This window comes from Pongo pygmaeus, chromosome 21 (genome assembly GCF_028885625.2).
Source record: "Pongo pygmaeus isolate AG05252 chromosome 21, NHGRI_mPonPyg2-v2.0_pri, whole genome shotgun sequence".
Lineage (NCBI taxonomy): Eukaryota > Metazoa > Chordata > Mammalia > Primates > Hominidae > Pongo > Pongo pygmaeus.
In genome coordinates, this window is record NC_072394.2 from 44,710,176 (window position 1) to 44,730,174 (window position 19,999).

General features: G+C 41.4%; 1 protein-coding gene across 12 annotated transcripts in view; it reads right to left on the reverse strand.

Annotated features, from left to right (window-relative positions):
- Positions 1–19,999, reverse strand: part of PTPRT (protein tyrosine phosphatase receptor type T) — a 1,135,643-nt gene that overhangs the window by 113,342 nt on the left and 1,002,302 nt on the right. For all 12 annotated transcript variants that reach the window (XM_054467368.1, XM_054467370.1, XM_063659593.1 and 9 more), the window contains one exon: positions 12,738–12,886. In XM_054467368.1, coding sequence (XP_054323343.1) covers positions 12,738–12,886 — 149 coding nt within the window. The remainder of the gene's footprint in view (positions 1–12,737; positions 12,887–19,999) is intronic.

Consider the following 19,999-nt stretch of genomic DNA (forward strand, 5'->3'; position numbering starts at 1 on the left):
AGCTCACGGAGAAAGGGGAAGTGAGATGAGAGAGCCTGGGGAAGGTCAGAAGGACAAGACCTGTATGTGAAGTCAGGATGGAGACTTTGATCTTTAGCTTATAAACAATCAGAAGCAATAGAATTGTTTTAACCCAGGGATGAGTGGGACAACATGTTTAGATTTGCCTTGAAAAGGACTCCCTGGCTGCTATGAAAAAATAGACTAGAGAATGACAAGGATGGATATGAGGATTATTTAGGAGTTGTGGATCTTATTCAGGTAAGAGATGATGATGACTTGGACAAGGATGGAGGTAGTGGATATGGAGGAAAATAGATGGATTCTAGATATATCGAAGATGTAGACTCATCAAAACTTGGTGTTAAACTCGATGTGGGAGGTGAGAGAGAGGAACGTGTCAAGATTAATCTATGTTATATCTCTCCTGAATGTATCCTTGCTATTAAGGGGAATTGAAGTTTTATTTCATTTTCAGCCCCATATAATTAGGATATCAACTCATATGATTGGTAAGGTGAAAAGTAAATCATCTGAACAGAGATGAATCACAGGTTAATGGATCACGACAGCTCCCCCACCCTCACTGGACAACATTCTCTTGGCAGCTTCTGCACACACCTCTACTGGGCATACTAAGTCATATAACTATTATCTGTGTTCCCTATTTCATGGGCTTTTTGAGAGTAGAAGTGCCATTTCTTATGCTACTAATAGTTATTATTTTGATTAGTGGAAACTTGTGCTCACTTAACATCTGTCTATTCTACAGGTGAGTGTAGATTTGAGATGTGTTTGATGTCTGGTGGGGTGGGCAGTTCTTTCCACCTAGTTAAGAGCATCTCACTAAAAGTCAACCAGTGCTGAGTAACTAAATGTCATGGAACCCCTTTTCAAAATTATGTAGGAAGCAACCTAGAGAATTATGGAAATGGTGATGCACTGAGCATAGGGGCTTTGCTCATCCTTGGCCCTTTGCTATTTCCTTCTACTACCTCACTTGCAGCTTTTCAGTCTTTGTGGTAGTCTGCCCTATGGCTCTTCCATTGACTTTCCTAGATCCACTCCCAACCATTAATACATAAACCAGACCTCAGGTTCTTGCCATAAATTTCTACTTTGAATGTACAGATCCTATCACAATCCAGCTGAGTAGATATTGATGGAGTCTTCTAATCCATCAGCTCCTTCACACATTCTGAGTTCCATCCCAGGATCCAGGTGATTTCCAGAATGCTCTGCACTTGGACCACATTTACACAGCCCCATTTATAGTCCACTGTTTTGATGTTATACGCTGAGCTTTAACTGATGGCTTTTCTATAGGTCCTCCTATATGTAAGTCTTGGCTCAAAGTTCTGGTTCTTCCATTAACTTGCTGAGTGATCCTAGGCAATGAGTTTCACCTCTGTAGGCCACAGTTTCCCTATTCATGGCAAAGTCTCCAATCACATTGTATACAAAATGTAGTGAACATTTATATCCCCAGGCAAGGCTCATCTGTTGAGCTCCAGGCCCCCAGAGCCCACTACCAACCTGGCTTCTCTTCCGTGACTCAATAACACCTCAAATCTATTGGCCTAGATGTAAATGCCCCCCTTTTCTGCTTCAAATCTGGCCCCTTCCTATGCTATCTCATTTGGCATCATCACCGCCTACCTAGAGTGAGTATAAGCAGAAAGGAAGAGCTTCAGGGCTAAGGCCGGGGACACTTCAATGATTAGAGGTTGGGAACAAGTAAAGAACTAGTAAAGAGGAATGAGAAGAAATGGCTGGGGAGGAAAGCAAAAAACAAGGAGAGTGAAAGTCAAGCAAAGAAAATGTTTCCAGAAGGAGGGGCTGCTGATAGGTCCATCATGTGAAACTAGGTTCAAGCCCTGGGCTTGGTTTCTCGGTAGCTATGTGACCTTGAGCTAGTTACTTCAGTTCTCTGAGCCTCAGTTTCCATAACATGCCTCATAGCATTGTTGAGAATATTAAATGAAATGAGGCATAGAAAGTGCTTTGTCCAGTAATTACTCACAAAATGTTAGCTAGTAGAATTATTATCTATGTTTTCAACTCATCAAGGCTGTAGCTTTGAGCAGAGGGGGGGAAATTGGTCTCTAAGCTCAGTTTATTCTGCTACCTAGCAACTATATATTTACATCTTCAACATCACTTCTTTATCCCTGATTACTTTAACAAGCACTTTTTAAGTGCTCTGTTATAATTCAAGACCACCTGTGAGGTGTAGAGAACAATTCTATTTTCTTCCCAAGATGTAGTGGCCTAAGATAAATTGTCAAAAAGCAACTTCAGCCTTGTAACTTTACTGAGGTCTCTTTGAAAGGGTATTGAGGAATGCTTGGGCCAGCTGACAATGACAGTGAAGGTCTGTAACTGATAAAATGAACTCTGCTTATCTACAATAGAAAGCTGGATCTATATAACTCAAAGAGCATATGAGGCTGGGTTCCAAAATCACACAAGGACACCTGACACTGGGATCACTCCAATTCCCAAGCAGGTTACCTTTCCCGGAAAGTGAATTTAAATGGGACACAAGTGTGAAGTCCTTTCCAAGGAGGCTCCAGCTACCATTCCAGCTTCGTCTCTGGCCATACATTCTTGACACAGAGTATCTTGGACTTCAAACCCACTTCTCTGAGTCCACCAGACCTCACACCTCATACTTCCAAGCTTTTGTCCCTTCCACCTGGGTCGATCTCTTCTCTTGCACTATTTTCAAATCAAAATCCATCTTCTTACATCATATTTTCCAAATCACTTAGCCAGAATTAACCACTTGCTGGGTGTCTGATCAGTGTTTCTGGGACACTATACATGCCTTTTCTCTATCATTTATCACATTTATTGACACTAATCCACTTACAACTCTCCACTTACAACTCTTTCAGTAATACCATTGAAGGCAGAGACCATGTCTTATTTATCTTTACAATCCCTAAAATGCTTGGCATAGAGTCGGCATTCATTGAATATTTAAAGGAACACCTCAGCTACTCTCATAACCAGGAGATGAAAAGTATAATTCAATTTGAGAAGGTTCTATTTATGCAGAAATCAGATTAGGAGTCTACAGAAAATATTACATAGAAGACAAACCGTTGTTGACTGTACTTCATTCCTTTGAAGGGTACCATGGGAGAAAACTAGAATGGTCATGTCCCTAATGAAAGGCCATGGGCCCAATTCTAGATCTAGTTCTACTTGGGACTCACTGAGTGATCTTGGGAAAACTCTCTGTGACTCAAATCTTCATTTTTAAGATGAGAAGTTTGGATCAATAACATCTAAGGTAATTTTTAGTTTTAATTTGATTATGTATAACGATTATATCTTTTTTTGAGTCTAATATTCTTCTCTGAAACTTGTCTTAATTTAACTCCTTAGTGTTTGTGATGGAAAATTGGTCAACGTTCTCAAGGCTGCCTAAATTTCCATTTTGTAAGGAATAAACAATTCCATTCAACTATGGGTTGCCAGGAACTTAATAAGTGTGTCCTTTAATCTGTCAGCCAAGTGGATGATTGCAAAATATTCAATAATTCTTGTAAGATATTCAATAAAACTGGAGGGGGCAAGCTTGTAACATTCAATTCTTCTCCCAGATTCAATTTAATCTTGGAGCAACCTGAAAATATAATTGTTCCTGCAAACAGGATTTTTGCATCTTTGAGTTCTTTTTCACAATGCTCTGTTGAGCTCTCGATTTCAGTGTGTGACTCATCATTGCTTTTCCTTGTAAATTTCCACTCCTTCCATCCTGACTCTTAGACTGTTCACTGTTCAGACAAAAGGAGACAAAATCAAAGATACGGTTGAGAGAGATTCCCAGATTTGGGGACCCTCATAACTATTAATGGGCTTTAGCACCCTTCAGGTCCAGTACTCCTATGGCAATAACTTCTTGGTGCATCTGCCCAGGGAGGTGAGCTAGAGCCTTCCTCTCCCAGAGAGGCCATAATTCTACTATCATGAAAAACAGCTTTGCAAATAAAGAAGAAGGGCTTGAGTCTGACAGTCCTGGGCATTACTTTGAGCTAGTGATTCTCAAACTTGAACATGCCTCTGAATCACCTGGAAGGCTTGTTAAAAACTGATTGCTTGGCCCTAACCCTAGAGTTTTGGGTTCAGTAGGTCTGAGGTAGGGCCTGAGAATTTGCTTGTAACAAGTTCCCAGGAGATGCTGATGCTGCTGTTCTGGAGATCATGCTTCGAGAACCACTGCTTTGAGCAGATGACTCAGTGTCTGTGGCCTTAAGTTTCCTTGTCTATGAAATGGGAATAATAACATCTACAGAAGGCAGCATGGAGGAGTAGTCTTGGACTAAGGGCCTCGGGGTGTCAGGCTGACCTAGGTTTGAGTTCCAGCTCTGCCGTTTAAAGCTACAAAGGCTTAGGCAAGTTCCTTACTATTTTAAAGCCTGTTTCCTCACCTTTAAATTATCAGGTATAATCATAACACATTTAATTTTCCCACCATACCAATGAGATAAGAATGCTTATACAATATAAAACACTCAGCATGTAAATGGGCATATAATTAATGCTCTGTAAATAATAACTAGGATCATAAATATTAACAATGTAGTAATTACTACATTTCGAGGCCCCAGACTAGGAGGATTAAGTGATTGGCTGACACAACCAGAAATAAAAAAAAAATAGCCCAGTAGGCTTGGCAAGCAGGGTCAAACCTAACAAGGAACAGAACAGACAAAATGTAAAATCTTTGATTTGGGCCCCAAAAGTCATCTTCATCTGGGCTGACTGAGGCAGCCCTAGCTGGAAGCCATGATTTCTGCATTAGGTAGTCACATGATGAATATTTACAGGTTAATTAAAATATGAGTGATATATTTTAAACCCAGGTTTAGGATCAGAGTGAGGGTGATGGTAGCTCTCTGAACTCCCAGTGACTCAACCCAATGTAGAGGGTCATGGTTGTCTTGGAAACCACACATTCCGTGGGCATGGACCAAATGAAGACAGAAGGGTCAAAAAAGATTTTGAGCAGACTGAAAAACAGAAATTTATTCCGAGGAGGGCTGATGGCTGACGCAGTGACTGTTTAGCCTGAGGGAAGGACCTGGGCACAGAGGTAGCTGCAGTCAAATAGCTGGGGAGGGTGTGGGTGCTGCAGGAAGAGAAGCGCTGATTCCATTACCCTGTGTGACACCAGAGGGCAGACAAAGGCCAGCACATGGTTGCTGACTAATACGTGGTTGTGTACAAAAGCAGGAATGAATGAAGTTAGAGAGGACAGATTTTGGCTTAATTGAAGAGAGAATACATTATAAGAAAAGATGGAACCAGGTCTGGTCTTGGAACTAGATCTTAGTGTGAATTCCAGCTCCATCATTCATTCATTCATTCATTCATTCATTCATTCATATATTCAAACAAGTACTCAATGAGTATCTGATGGGCCAGAGAGTTTGGGCAACTGTCAGTACGTACTGATCAACAACCATTGAGGGGCGGGAGATTTAGGAAGCATAAATATATAGCCCTTAGCTTGGGGGCATCAATGATGCCATTTACGAAATCAAGATAATGATTCCTAACTGGTTGCATTGTTTTGAGGATCAGAGACAATATGTGAACAGCACCTAGCAAAATGACTGGCCCAGAGAAAGTCCCAAGCAAATGTAGCAATCCTTGACATCACACACCATCAAGTCAAGAGTTTCCCCAGAGAAGATCAGGGTCAGGCCAGTTTTCCCAGAGACCCATTTCCCAGCCAGCTGGCCATTTTCCTGAAAGGGTTAAGGAATCTTTATAAAGAGTTTACCACCACCCCAGCCAGCCTCTATTGTTTTAAAAGCCATGATCCGTCTTCCCTATTTGAATTGCTTTAGTTATATAACATGTTCCTAAAATAATCTGGCTAAAATTTTGCCTGGTACTTCCTTCTGCCTTCCTCATCTCTACTGAACCATCCCAAGGGAGTATCAAGCCTGAAGATTCTCTGAACTGCCCACAAAGAAACCCTTTTATGAGGTCTGTGTGGTAAAGAACAGGAAGAATATCAGGTTTCAGGGTCCACCCTCATCTTTGGCAGAAAATACCTCTTAAGGTTACTGTGTGCTGGCTGCCTGGTATATTTTGGTCATGTTGGGAGGTACAAAGTCAGGGAAAGGGTCCTGTGGCTCTTTGTGTAGGCTTCCATTGCACAAAGTCCTGCAACAAAGATGCTCTTTCTTGAACCATTTGTCTCCACTGCCAGGCTGCAAGCTCTCTGTTAGGCAGGGGCCATTCTTTGCTCCTCTCTCTCCATAACTACCCAGGGATTGGTTTAGCTTTGGGATGCCTAAGGGTGGGACCACTGGTCTGCAGTCCCACTTTCCTAAGAGGGTCCTAGTAGGATGATTCTGGCAGAACCTATCTGTGAGTACATCCACTTCGCAGCTGCCTTCCTGAGGCAGGAGTTTCAGGGAATAGAGGAACCAGTAAGAAGCACTGTTCTCCCAGCCAGAAAGGCTATTTCACCTTGATTTCCTGTCTCTCCTTCACTCGCTTTCATGGTAGAGAGACAGCTAAAGGTCAGAGGAAAGAGAAAGTTGCTTGGTTTTGAAAGTAGAATATCTGTTCTGGGGTCCAGGGCCCATTATCTGTTTGTCATAGGACTTCAAGAAGATTTTTTAATATCTGAGACCATCAGTTTCCTCAACTGCAAAATGAATTTGATAATAATCATATGGACTATACAGGGTTACTGAGAGAATGACTAAGATTCCATATTTGAGCATGCTTATCATAGTACCTGGCACCTTGTGGGAATCTGCTAGGCTCCATGCCAGTACCTGGCCCCAGGCCTCTGTTCAGAACACAGCTGTGGCAGCAGCTTCTGCCCACATGGTAGAAAAGCCAGCTGACCTATCAGTAAGGAAATGAAGTTCTCCCCTTTCTCCCAGCTGTCAGTGACCTTCCTCTGTGAGACTGGTGAATGTTGGGCTACCATCCACAGTAGAGGAGAAGGAACACTGGTTTAGGAGTGCCCTATTTGCTTCTAATTCTATCCCTACTGTTTCTTCATTGTGTGACTTTGGGCTTATTTACTTCAGTTCTCTGAAGCTCAGTTTTCTCATTCACAAAATAGGAATAATATCTAATGATAGGGTTCCTCGGGAGCTTCAGAGTGGAATTTATATAAAGCACAAGTTTTAGCACATAGTAGGTGCCCAATAAAAGTTATCTTTTTCTTTGGGCATTTTCTACTAGAAATCCCAGAGCCAAAGTGGAATTTAAAATTATCAGAGTGCATATTTTAGATTAAATTGTAATGTAATATAGTTATATTTCAATATATCCTGGTCCTGACCTTCACATTTTCCTGATACTGATTATTTATTTTTCTCACTATTTTTTAAATTGTAGGTTCTTTTATTGGATATATCCCCAAATTCTTTGCAGAATGAGATGGATAGACTCTAACTGAAATCAGGAGAAATGTATTCTCATTACGACTCTGCAATATATGTATGATTTGGGCCATGAAAGCTCTCTGAACCTCAGTTTCCTCATCTGTAGAATGGGAATAATTAAAAACCTACTAGCTATCTTATTCCTACAGGAATAAGGAACTATTGCTGCAGTGGAGTGTTTTGCAGAAGGACTTTGTAAACTATGAAAGGCTTACAAAGTAGAAACATGTATTATTTGTGATACAATACCTCATTTTATTCATCTTTGAAACTACCTCCTCCCCAGACTGTGCCACATGACTTACAGCACAGGGGTAGGCATGTACTGAGAAAAAGTCCATTAAATCCCACCTCCAAGGTCACACTTAGCAGACAGCTAGATGGCCCAGTGTCTTGTCTAATGACCCTTAGAGAACGACTGCCTTTACCTTCCAGACATGGAATAATTCAATAGAGGGAAAGCATAAAAATCAGGACAGAGTTAATTCATGGTACCCAGTAGGCAAGTGAATCTGTCAAATGCCATTATGGGAAGAGTAGACTACCAAGTCCCCATATCACAGGAATTCAAAAGGGATTTATTTTGAAGCATTTTTGTTTGGACTGAAAATGAACAAGAAGATGACATGTGAACAAAAGAGATAAAGAAGAAGATTTAAGCACCAGAAGAAAGACCCACAAAATGATCCCAGTGAGCAAAAGATCACAGAGAAAAATAAGTACACAGGGCAGTAAGATCAAAATCAGATTACTTAATAAAAGCTAGCATTTCTTTAAATGGAAAACAATGCACGTTGTTTGTCCTTGAAATGTGACACGTACTCCTTTTTCAAGAATGCCAAGGCACTCCAAAGCAACAGCCCATATCTGACAAAGCCCCATCACCCTAGAGCCCTGGAGGTCATTGTTCGTATACAATATTAGAAGGTTTGATTGAATAGATGTCACAGAACTTAGCAGTCACTTGAAATAGAAAAACCAAATACCGCATGTTCTCACTCATAGGTGGGAATTGAATAGTGAGAACACATGGACACAGGAAGGGAAACATCACACACCGGGGCCTGTTGTGGGGTGGGGGACGGGGGAGGGATAGCATTTGGAGATATACCTAATGTTAAATGATGAGTTACTGGGTGCAGCACACCAACATGGCACATGTATACATATGTAACTAACCTGCACGTTGTGCACATGTACCCTAAAACTTAAAGTATAATAAAAAAAAAAGAAAAAAGAAAACCCCAGAAAATAAACCTATGCAGGGACAGGTAGAATTTGAATTAGGCAAGGGCCTACCTGGTCAATAATGAAATAATTGCTCAAGGCACGTTCTTCCGTAATCTTTTGCAATGTAACAACTATTCTGTGCCCTGCCTCTCAATGCTGCCTCAACATTTGTACATAATCTCAGGGACTCCTAAAGACACCGATTCAGAAGCCAGACAGTCACTTCCCTAATGCCACAAAAACAGATTCAATTCTACATACATCAGGGTGATTTCAGAAGCAATTTCTCATCTCCAGTGTAAGCATTACTTACATTTTTCCCCCTCAAATCTCATCCCAGTGGCTCCACAGGGCATTTTAAAAGGTACCTGAAGCATTCTAGGGCAGTCAAAAGATCCTGAGAGTGTTTTTGCAGCTGTAGCCTGAGGACGTCAGATGCATAGAGAGTCCTAACGTATTCAGTGATTCAGACTAATGCAGAATTTTCTAATAATTGAGTATAATAAGTCAATCATTATTTAAATCTTTTAGAAAGCAATATTGTTATAATGAATGCATACATACAGTCATATATGTATATTTGTGTATATATGACTGTGTAGGTTTATACATCTCTGTGTATATTTACGTGTCTGTGTAAATATAAAACACATATGCACACACATACATACACACCTCAATCATTTGGAAAGTTTGTCCCTGGCCTTTAAAACATCTAATTAGATTTCATTGGATATTTCTCCTCTTCCTTTATGGTAAGTTAAACTATTTCAGTCTTGGGTGTTTTCCATCTTAAGGGACTAAGTTTTGGCCCATAGCAAACAGTGACAATGTTCTCCTTTGAAACATAAGAAATCAGTATTACCCAGGTTTGCATTTGAGATCAGAAAGATTGAGAACCAATATCTAAAATTTCAGGGTCACAATGATTGTCAAGAATTTTTGGCCATAATCATTTTGCTTTTGAGAGTCCTCCCAAGATACTTTTATAAACGGAAAAAAGTGCACAAGAGGCTGGACTGGACAGAAAAGGATGAATTGGTATTACTTGGCCAGTATTTTCAATCAGATAAACTTGCAAATGAACTTCTCTGCCCCAGGGCCGAAAGCAGGGAATCCAGTGACAACTTAGCATAGCCAGAGACTCAGTGAGCTCCTGATGAGCCTTTCCCTTTTTTTCTATTATCATTAATTGACACTAATTATATACATATTTATGGGGTATAGTGTGATACATGTATATAATGTATAATAATCAGGGTAATTAATATATTAATCACCTCTAAATTTATCATTCCTTTGTGTTAGAAACATTCAAAATCCACTGCTTTAGCTATTTGAAAATATACAATAAACTGTTGTTCATTATAGTCACCCTACAGTACAACAGAACATTAGAACTTATTCCTCCTAGCTACTTGTAATTTTGCAACAGAGGTTGGTTTACAGATGCAAAATTATAGCTAGGATGTTCCTCTCTTTTAAGGAAAAATCAAGCCCATTTTCTTGTCAACCCTGGTCCATGTCAACAACCAATTTCCCTGCTTCTAGGAAATGTATGAGTCTCAGTGATTTATCTGGATTGAACATGGAAAAAAAAGGACTGGCTTCATGGTTAGGCAAACCGCAAATTTGCTCTGATCCCTAAGAAGAACAGATGTTAAATATTTGCTCATAATCAGTATGTGCCATTAGACTTTGTCTTTAAAAGCCATTACCTAACCTTAAGAAGAACTCAAACTTACCATCACTGGTAACGTGCAAAGCAGTATGATATGTCCATTAATAGGATGTAAAGGGAAGTACGTCATATCAGCTATGTCATATTTTTGCCAAAATGTTTAACCTGAATGTTATCATGATGAAAAAAATTAGACAAATCTGGATTGTGGAACACTCTGCAGGATGACAGCCCTAGACTTTAAAAAAATGTCAAGGCCGGGTGCGGTGGCTCACGCCTGTAATCGCAGCACTTTGGGAGGCCGAGGCGGGTGGATCACGAGGTCAGGAGATCGAGACCATCCTGGCAAACATGGTGAAACCCCGTCTCGACTAAAAAAATACAAAAAATTAGCCAGGCGTGGTGGCGGGTGCCTGTATTCCCAGCTACTTGGGAGGCTGAGGCAGGAGAATGCAGTGAACCCAGGAGGCGGAGCTTGCAGTGAGCAGAGATCGCGCCACTGCACTCCCTCCTGGGCGATGGAGTGAGACTCCGTCAAAAAAAAAAAAAAAAAAAAAAAAGTCAGTATCCTGAAAGAAAAAATAAAGTTGAGAGGGCTGTACTAGATCAAAGAGGATAAAGACACCTAAAAACCAAATACAATGTGAGCACTCTGATTGGATCCTAGATTAAAATAACAAACAAATAAGCAATAGAGAACATTTGGAGGACATTGAGGCAATTTGACTATGATCTGGTATATTAGATCACTGAAGTAAGGTTATACTTTATTGTGGTAATGTTGAAGAGGTGTCCTAGTTCTTAGGAAACACATGCTGAGTTCTCTGGAGGTAGAGTGTCATGATGTCTGCAACTTACTTCTAAATGATTCAGAAAATTTTGAAAAAAAAAAACATGGATAAGGGGAAAAAGAGAGAGAGGGTGAGTACAGCCAAGTGCAAAAGTGCAAATGTTTCAAAATGGTAGCAATTGGTGAATCTAGGTAAAGGGTATATGGGTATTCATTTTGTTGTCTTCTCAACATTTTTGTAGTTTAAACTAATCTCTTCCCAAAGACAGTACATCAGTGCCTGAGCATAGCAATTGCCTCCATCCAAGTGCTGTATTCTAAATCTGGGTGCCTATGAGAACTCTGAATGACTTACAAAATCTATATCCCTTAGTTGGGCCCCACCTGTCATCCCCCAGGAGATTTTGATTCAGGAGATAAGGTGTGGAGCCCAGATATGGATGTGTTGAAAACCTCCCCAGGTGGGTTCTGTGCTGCACTGGAGCTTAGGAATCATGGACCTGAGTTACTCTCAGATCTGGATCCATTAAAAACAAGCTGTGTGGCTCTGGAACGGCTGGCCAAACACACTTAGCATTGCATACGTTACCTATAAAATGGGAACAATAATACTAAGGATCTTACAGGACTATGGTGAGGATGAGAGACAGTGTCTACATTACAGAAGGGGATAAATTTTTTCTTTCTTTCTTTATCCTCTCATAGATCCCCATTATCCCAAACTGATCATATCTTGAGTGATTTTTTACAAAATGGAGTTTCTTCCATTTGTAGCTTACATGGTATGTGGAGGACATCTGTGTATGTACAGATTCTTTGAGACTTCTTGCATTACCCAATTTGGGGAAGAGGCTGGGAAATCTAGTCTGTTAACTGGCTGATAGAATGGCTGTAAGAACAGAAGCAAGTCTGTCCACAAGGAAGCCTTAGATGTTGGCAGTCTTGGAGTTCTCCTTAGGATAAGGGTTAACCCTGGTATCTTAACCACCCAAGTCTTGGGATCCTTTATTAACTCTGAACAAGGACTCAGGTGCCCTTGACTAACGCTACTTGGAACACTGGCTGTGGCGGAACTGGCAAATGTTTGAGGGATGTGGCTTCCAATCTAAATATGTAACTCATCAGCCATTGTATTTTAGATAAGTTGCATCTCTGAGCCTCAGTTTCCTAAGCACTCAGAGTGGAGACAGTCATAATCTGTGACTCACCTACCTTATGTGGTGTATATGAAACACAGATTTGAAAATCTTAAGCCACTCAATTCAGTGTGGCATATTTTTCTCCTTAAGGACATAACCATCCTCCTCCTCCTTCTTTTTTACTGCTATTATTTTTAACCTGTCTCTATTTATGTCCACAAGCAGTTAGGATGACTTGCTCCCATTTCCATCTGATTTGGGGAAGATTTTTTAAATATTCCATTTCACCTTAGGATGAACTGCCCCAAGTCTTTGTCAGGGAGAACCTTCATCCCAGTCCATCTTAGGGAAGCATCCATACCCTATGCCTGGCAGCACCTGATCAATGTGTGGGGTTCACAGCAGAAGTACTAGGGCCGAGCTGGACCATGGATGTCCCCTTCCCCTTTGTTGGCTCTACTTACTGAATCCATTGATGTCCTGAGAACTAGAAGAGAAGCCTTCATCATTGCGGCTAGCGCTGAGCTTGGTGGTGGGTTTGTCGGCAGAGGCCACAGGCCCCATTTCCCTCTGGGCTCCACTCTGGGTCTCCTTCTGCTTCTTGGCCAGCTTCCTTTGGGACATGTGCAAGGGGAAAAAAACCACAGTCAGATGGTGCCAGTTGCATTAAAGCATTGGGTAGATTGTTCTTCCCCAATCCTCATCCTCAACCCCCAAATCTGGTTCATTCTCCAGAAAAAGAATCAAGGCAGAACCAACCATGAATGGTTTCCGTTTACTCAGAAATATGAGACTCACGCTGCTGCCTCACCCCTGACAATGCATGTGTTCTATGTTTGAGCCTAAAATGGGAAATCAATGAGACTTGTACAATGCTTCCCCCACTCTCCTTTCAGAGGAAATCAACAAGATTTGTATTCCTTTCCCTAAGTCTCCTTTCAGAGGGAGGAAGTGGTTAGACTGGCCTTTCTGTTTCTGTGGCTCTGAATGAGATTAAAAATGGAGGCTTGTCTTTCTCAGGAACTGAGCTCATCAAAAACCTACCAAATAATAGTAGAGTGAAGCAGGGGCTGGTGGTTGGAGGTGGATGAGTGTGCAGGTTAGTTTCACAGCTCAAAAGAAGGAAATTTACAGCTGAATTGATGCAACCTTATTCCCACGGGAATAAAAGACCCTCAGAACCAGATGGATATTATCATAATATAACTATTACGATAATAATAGTGTAGAGCAGTGCTTCTCAAACTTTAGTGTAAATCTGAATCACCTGAAGAGTCAAAAAAAAATACACACACACACAGAGGCTCAGGATCACTGAAGTAGGACAGGATCTAGAAATCTATATGGCCATCAAGTTCCCCAAGTTATTCTGACACAAACCACTGGAGGTTAAAAACATCAGCTTTGGTGTCAGACAGACTCAGGTTCATAGCTTACCTCTGCTGCCTGCCAACTAGCTGCAAGACCCCGGGCAAATTTCTTACTCTAAATCCTGAACTATTCTTCTGTATACTGTGGCAGATGACAGGACCAACCTTATAGGGTTGTGAGGATTAAATGAGACAATGCATAAAATACACAGAGCACAGTGCCTCGCACATAGTGGACACTCGATGCCTAGCAGTTGCTATTCTTGTGTTTTCTACTATTGCCAGTGGATCCAACTATATTCCAATGTTGGAATTCCCTCCCCAACAGCCCCACTGTGGGATCCCATCTCTCCCTGAATTCTTTCAAATGATGTAGACTTTGACCTCACTGAGGAACTAAAAGGTTAAAAAGTTCTTTTCTGTGGATTTAAAATCTATGTCCTTTAAATTTTAACTGGATAGGTCTCAGATATATCATTAGAGATACAAAAATATGACTAACTCCTCTTGCATGTAAGAGTTATTCAAATATTTCTAAAAAGTGAACATGGTCCCTCTTTTTCCAACATATATGCATCGAAATATAGCTGTTATAGTCCTATCACATGAAAGGCTATAGGTTAAACATCAGATATCTTGAGAGTCAATTTTTCCAAGTCTCTTACTCCATCCTTCACAGGAGTAGGCATCAAATTCAATTTTGGTCGTTCCTGTCGCAACACACAAAACGGGATGTCTCAGAGAGGTCAAATCCAGTGCAATACAGGGAATAATTTTCCAAGGTTGAGCCCCACTGATCATGAAACAGATAGTTTCAAGAGGTAACAATCTCCCTGCCAGAGGAAGTATAAAAGAAAAGGATAAACCTCAACTTAGGCTGGGAACAGTGGCTCATGCCTGTAATCCCAGCACGCTGGGAGGCTGAGCTGGGCAGATCACTTGAGCCCAGGAATTGAGACCAGCTTGGGCAACATGGTGAAACCCCATCTCTACAAAAATTAGCCAGGTGTGGTGGTGCACACCTGTGCTACTCAGCAGGCTGAGGTGGGAAGATCACTTGAGCCCAGGAGGCGGAGGCTGCAGTGAGCCGAGATCACGCCTCTGCACTCCAGTCTGGGTGACAGAGTGAGACTCTGTCAAACAAACAAACAAACAAAAAACAGAAAAGAAAAGAAAAACCCAAACCTCAGCTTAGAAGCGTTTTAGAGGAGTTCACATAGGACAAATTCCAGTTTGATAGCATCCTCCTTGAAACATGAATCTCATGACCTAGGTGTAGACTTCACAGAAGAATGACAGATGGCATACTCAAATGAGGACAATTTGAGGAAGGTTTATTTATAAAAGGTCTGCTGATAAAGGTGACAAGTGTATAGGACCCACAATATACTACTGCATCAATAGGAGAGCTGTTTATTACCTATGGGACCAGAGGAACAAATAGAGGAAGCAGTAACCAGAGCCCCAAAGAGGAGAGCTGTGAAGAGGAGGCACCCTGAACAGAAGCAACGGCTTTCTCTTGAAAGGCCCAGCCAGTCATAGACAACCTCACAGGGAGAGAACCAGAGGGAAAAAAAAAAATGCCCTGACTACACCTTATGCCCTTCCTCTGGTCCCCTGTGGCAGTTCTCACTAGCTGAACCCAACAAGTCAGAAGTGGCAAGTGATCTTTTTGACAGACTTCATACAGAATGCACTCTGGAAGCAGAGAGCACAGTAGAGAAAGGTGGAGAGGGGAACTGGATCCAGGAATCCAACCAAGAAGAGAAAAGTTGCGTGTGTGTGTGTCTTTTTTTTTTTTTTTTTTTTTTTTTTTTACAGTGTCTTATTCTGTTGCCTACACTGGAGTGCAGTGGTGCGATCTCAGCTCACTGCAGCCTCTGCCTCCCAGGCTCAAGTAATTCTCATGCCTCAGCCTCCAGAGTAGCTGGGACTACAGGTGTCTGCCACCGCATCTAGCTAATTTTTTGTATTTTAGTAGAGACGGCATTTTACCATATTGCCCAGGGTGGTCTTGAACTCCTGAGCTCAGGCAATCCGCCTGCATTGGCCTCCCAAAGTGCTAGGATTACAGGTGTGAGCCACCATGCCCGGCCGAGAAAAGTTTCTTTATACTCCTCGTTTTGGCCATAATTTGAAGACATATGTAGCCTAAAATGGAATTCTTCATTCACTAATTTTTTTAAGTTGGCTCGGGGAGAGAAAGGCACTCAGGAAGAGGAATGCATCTCTTCATTATAATGTTTTGGCCACAGGCATACTGTTCTACCAGTAAAACTATTCCAGGCAGATATACAACAAGAAATGAAGCATTGGATCGGTCAGACAATTAGACAGGGGTGGGGGAATGCCAACGAAGGAAAAATGAGCACTTCTGCTGCTGATGACATTTCAAAATTTTATTCTTCATTTATTATCAAAAAGGAGTATGTTTAAAAATGTATATGTGACCTTCTTAATCATAAATTTGAAAAGATATATAGCAGATTCTTTGCTTCTATCTGAGCTCTGCTCACATTGCCCCAGCAGGAAATAAAAGGAAATCTGATAAGAGAGTTAACTTTAAAACTATAAATGAGTATGTTTCGGAGGCTTTGATATTTCCTTGGGGGCAGAACTCTCAACCAATCTCATTCCATTCAGGGTAAAGTAATATGGAAAGGGTTGTCTTAGGCACAGATCATTGGTTTTCAAAGGAATCATCATAATAATAAAAGCCTTGCTGCTTTTATGAAAAATGGTACTTTGTAGAAATGTTTGGGTAGCTCTGAACACCTGTATTAAAAAAAGAAAAACTAAGTATCCCCAAAAACACATATTTAAAAATTGGAAAGCTAACTGAATTGTAAAAATATCAGATATATTACATCCTTAGTATTTAAAGCTGATGGCTGACTCTGTATGTTCATGGTGATAATAATGTTATATAATCATTTTAATGTATGGATAGATGTTTTGGCAATTGGCAAGGACAGCTACAAGGTGGAAATGGAGGGGGTATTTGTGGAAGGAAATAAAACACAAAACCACAGTTTGGGGATCTATATCTATTCTTTCAGAATTCTGAATTTAAGTGTCAAAAAGACCTCTCAGTAACACAGAAAAATTGACATTCATCTCCATAGCCAAATAATTTAATTTACTACCTCATTATTTTTTTCTCTCAACAAAAGAGAAACCCAAATCTGTGAATAGGGCAAACAAGACCCTTAAACTAAGGACCGGGCTTCAACTCAGTCTTATTCTCTGCACATAACCTTATCCTCCCCTTTCAGAAAACATCAACTACCTCCTCCCACCACACTATTTCTCAATACTCCATATTCCTTGATGTGTCCCTCTTCTTCTCCACTGGTCACCTCCTCTTTGTCCTCTAAGGCTCAATGTAAGTGTCACATCACCTCTGAAGCTTCTCCCTGCTCTTCTACATAGAATTATAATTTTCTCCTCTTGCTTGACTCATCCATTGAACATGTACATGTATGAGTCTCTGCTAAATACTAGAGGATCATGTCTTCTTGACCTTAATCTTCATGGAACATGAAGACTAATGGCAAAGATGGGCATTAAAAAGATAAATACAGAAACAAAAATCACAAAGATGATGAACACCAAGAAGAAATACCTGTTGCTATGTAAGAGCTAGAACCTGGTTTGAACCCTGGCAGCAGATCAGGGAGGGTTTTGGTGCCATGTTAGCTATGTACTTGTTGAGTCAAATTGCAGTGATTCAACTCGTTCACCTACTACGACAAGAACCTCTTGGGAGAAGGGCTTTTGACTCTTTGCACCTACTCCAATTTCTTGCTGAGTGTCTGGCACATGGCTCAATAAATTTGTTGCACAAATTTATACTTAAAAGTCTGCAATTTGAAGTGTAGAAAAGATAGTCCTCTTACTCTGAACATAAATTACAACCACTTTAAAAGTAGATACGTGCAAAGAAAGAGAAGGAAACGCCTGCATAAAATTAGCTGGTGACCTGGAATATTCGTAACTAGAAATATTTTGTGCGGTAACTTAGCATTTCCTTCTTGGAATGTTTGCAGAATTAACAAAATGTTCATGGAAGTCAGAGATTTCCCCCGCAGAGCCCACAAAATAGCTGCAGCTATAGCATGTTGAAGAAGAAAAAAAAAAAATCTCATGCAATAGTCACATGACTCCTGGGATGATCATATAATTCATGGAATTCTCAGAGCCTTCAAAACTCAAGTACTTATGACTTTCTGAACTGAGGATTTTTTTCTCTAGTTGCTCTGAGATTTTTGCCAACTGGGTCACACAATTTCGCCAGCAGGGGGTACCAAAAGCTGATAAAAAGAGAGTATGCATAAGCCTGTTTATTCCTTTGCAGGAACATTTCCAAAGCTGAAGACTGTTTTAAGACACAGCAATCCAAAGTTTACTGCTTCTGACAGGTGAGGACGAGGTGACGCGGCCATAGCTCTTGGCATTTTTCCTTCTAACGGATCACTTTGAGCTCTCTCTGACCTTCGCTTGTTAGCTGAGTGAGGGGTAGGTGGCAGGGGATGTGCCCAGGATGGACCATGAGTCCTGTGATTTGTTCTGAGTGCCACTCTTTACAAGGGATACTGGCAGGTAGAATGGCTCACGAGAGAGGAAAGAAGAGCTGTTAAAAGTGTGGAAATCATGCTACGAGAGGAGGAGTGCATGAAACATCCAGGGACATTTCTCACAGAGAGGGAATACAAAGTAACGTTCTCTTCATGCATCTGATGGTTGGGTCTCTATGGTCCCAGGGGCAGAATGAGGACCAGGTTGGCTTGATACAACGAAGGAATTTCTTTTTCCTTTTCTTTTTTTTTTTATTATACTTTAAGTTTTAGGGTACATGTGCACAACGTGCAGGTTTGTTACATATGTATACATGTGCCATGTTGGTCTGTTCTGGGGTGGGGGGAGTGGGGAGGGATAGCATTAGGAGATATACCTAATGTTAAATGACGAGTTAATGGGTGCAGCACACCAACATGGCACAACAAAGGAATTTCTAGCAAAGTAGAACTGCTTAGGTCTCTTTTGGAAGCACCTAACGCCTGAATTCCCCTCCCCAATTTTTCTGGTTTAGCAACCTTCTCTTCACCTTTTAAGGCCCAACTCAAATGTCCCCTACTCTTAGAAGTCTTTGCCTCCTTCCCAAAGTTAGAAGTTCCCTCCTTTTTGCTCATTAATTTGTTGGACAAACAGTTAATGAGCAAGTACTTTGAATCTGTGGCTGTTACAAGGAAGGAGATGATGATATGAAAAACAAGACAGGAATCCTGCCCTGTTTGGCTTTTGCAAGTACTGAGCTCCCCGCTATTGGAGAAGTTCAAGTAGAGACTGGGAAACCACTTAGAAAAGAGGTGGTGGAGGATCCCAGGATTTGGATTCTGCAAAACCCTTGACTCTCTTCTGGGCTAGGAACAGGACCACCCAGCCAACTGGTGGGGGCAGGAGTCTACAGGGCTCCACCTAGAGTTTTTCCCTGGATGTGGAGGCCATGCCCACTCTCCTGGGGAGACACTAATCAGGCACTCTTCCTCTTCCCCATAGGGCTCCTCCTCTGGGCCATCCTCCATTGCAATCTCCAGACAAACTTTCCTGGGAAACCATGAAGACTGAAATCCTGGAGTCAGAGATCTCAGCCATAGGAAGTGGACCAAAAAAAAAAAAAAAAAAATACACAAGTCAAGCCCTGCTTCTACTAAAAGCTGGCATTGTCCTCTTTGAATCCAGGATGCTCTGCTGGCGTGACTAGATCTCAGCTTAAAGCTACACATCGCAACTGTAAGGGAACTGCAGCATCTTCTCATTTCACAGACAAGACACTGAGGCCCGGACAGAGTAGTCCCTTAGCTAAGATGCACAGTGTGTAGGATGCAAGCCCTGCTTTCTGCCTGCCAGCTCAGGAATGTGGACACCTGCTCCACATTCCGCCATGCTTCTTCTAGGGATTTGCCCTTCCAGATTAGAAGGGCAAATTCAGTCTGTGGTACACATGATTCCAGTGTCTTACAAATGCAGCAAAACTTTATTCATCTATGCCCCCACTGACTCAGAATTACTGTAATTGAGGCAAAGGCTGAGCTACATCACATAAGAATCAATAGTGTAAATAGGGATATGGATGTGTGTCGCATTTAAAGGAGAATGGACTGTTTTCCCTCATATCAGGAGGCAGGACTGCATAGCAGTTAATAGACTGGCTTTGGTGCCAGACAGCCTGGCATCAAAATCTGGCTCCATGTCAGACTAGCTGTGCGAGCTCTTGCAAGTTACTGAGCCCTCTGCATGCCAGTTTCCTCCTGCCTGCAAAACACGGATTAGAGTAGTACTTCCCCCGTAAGACT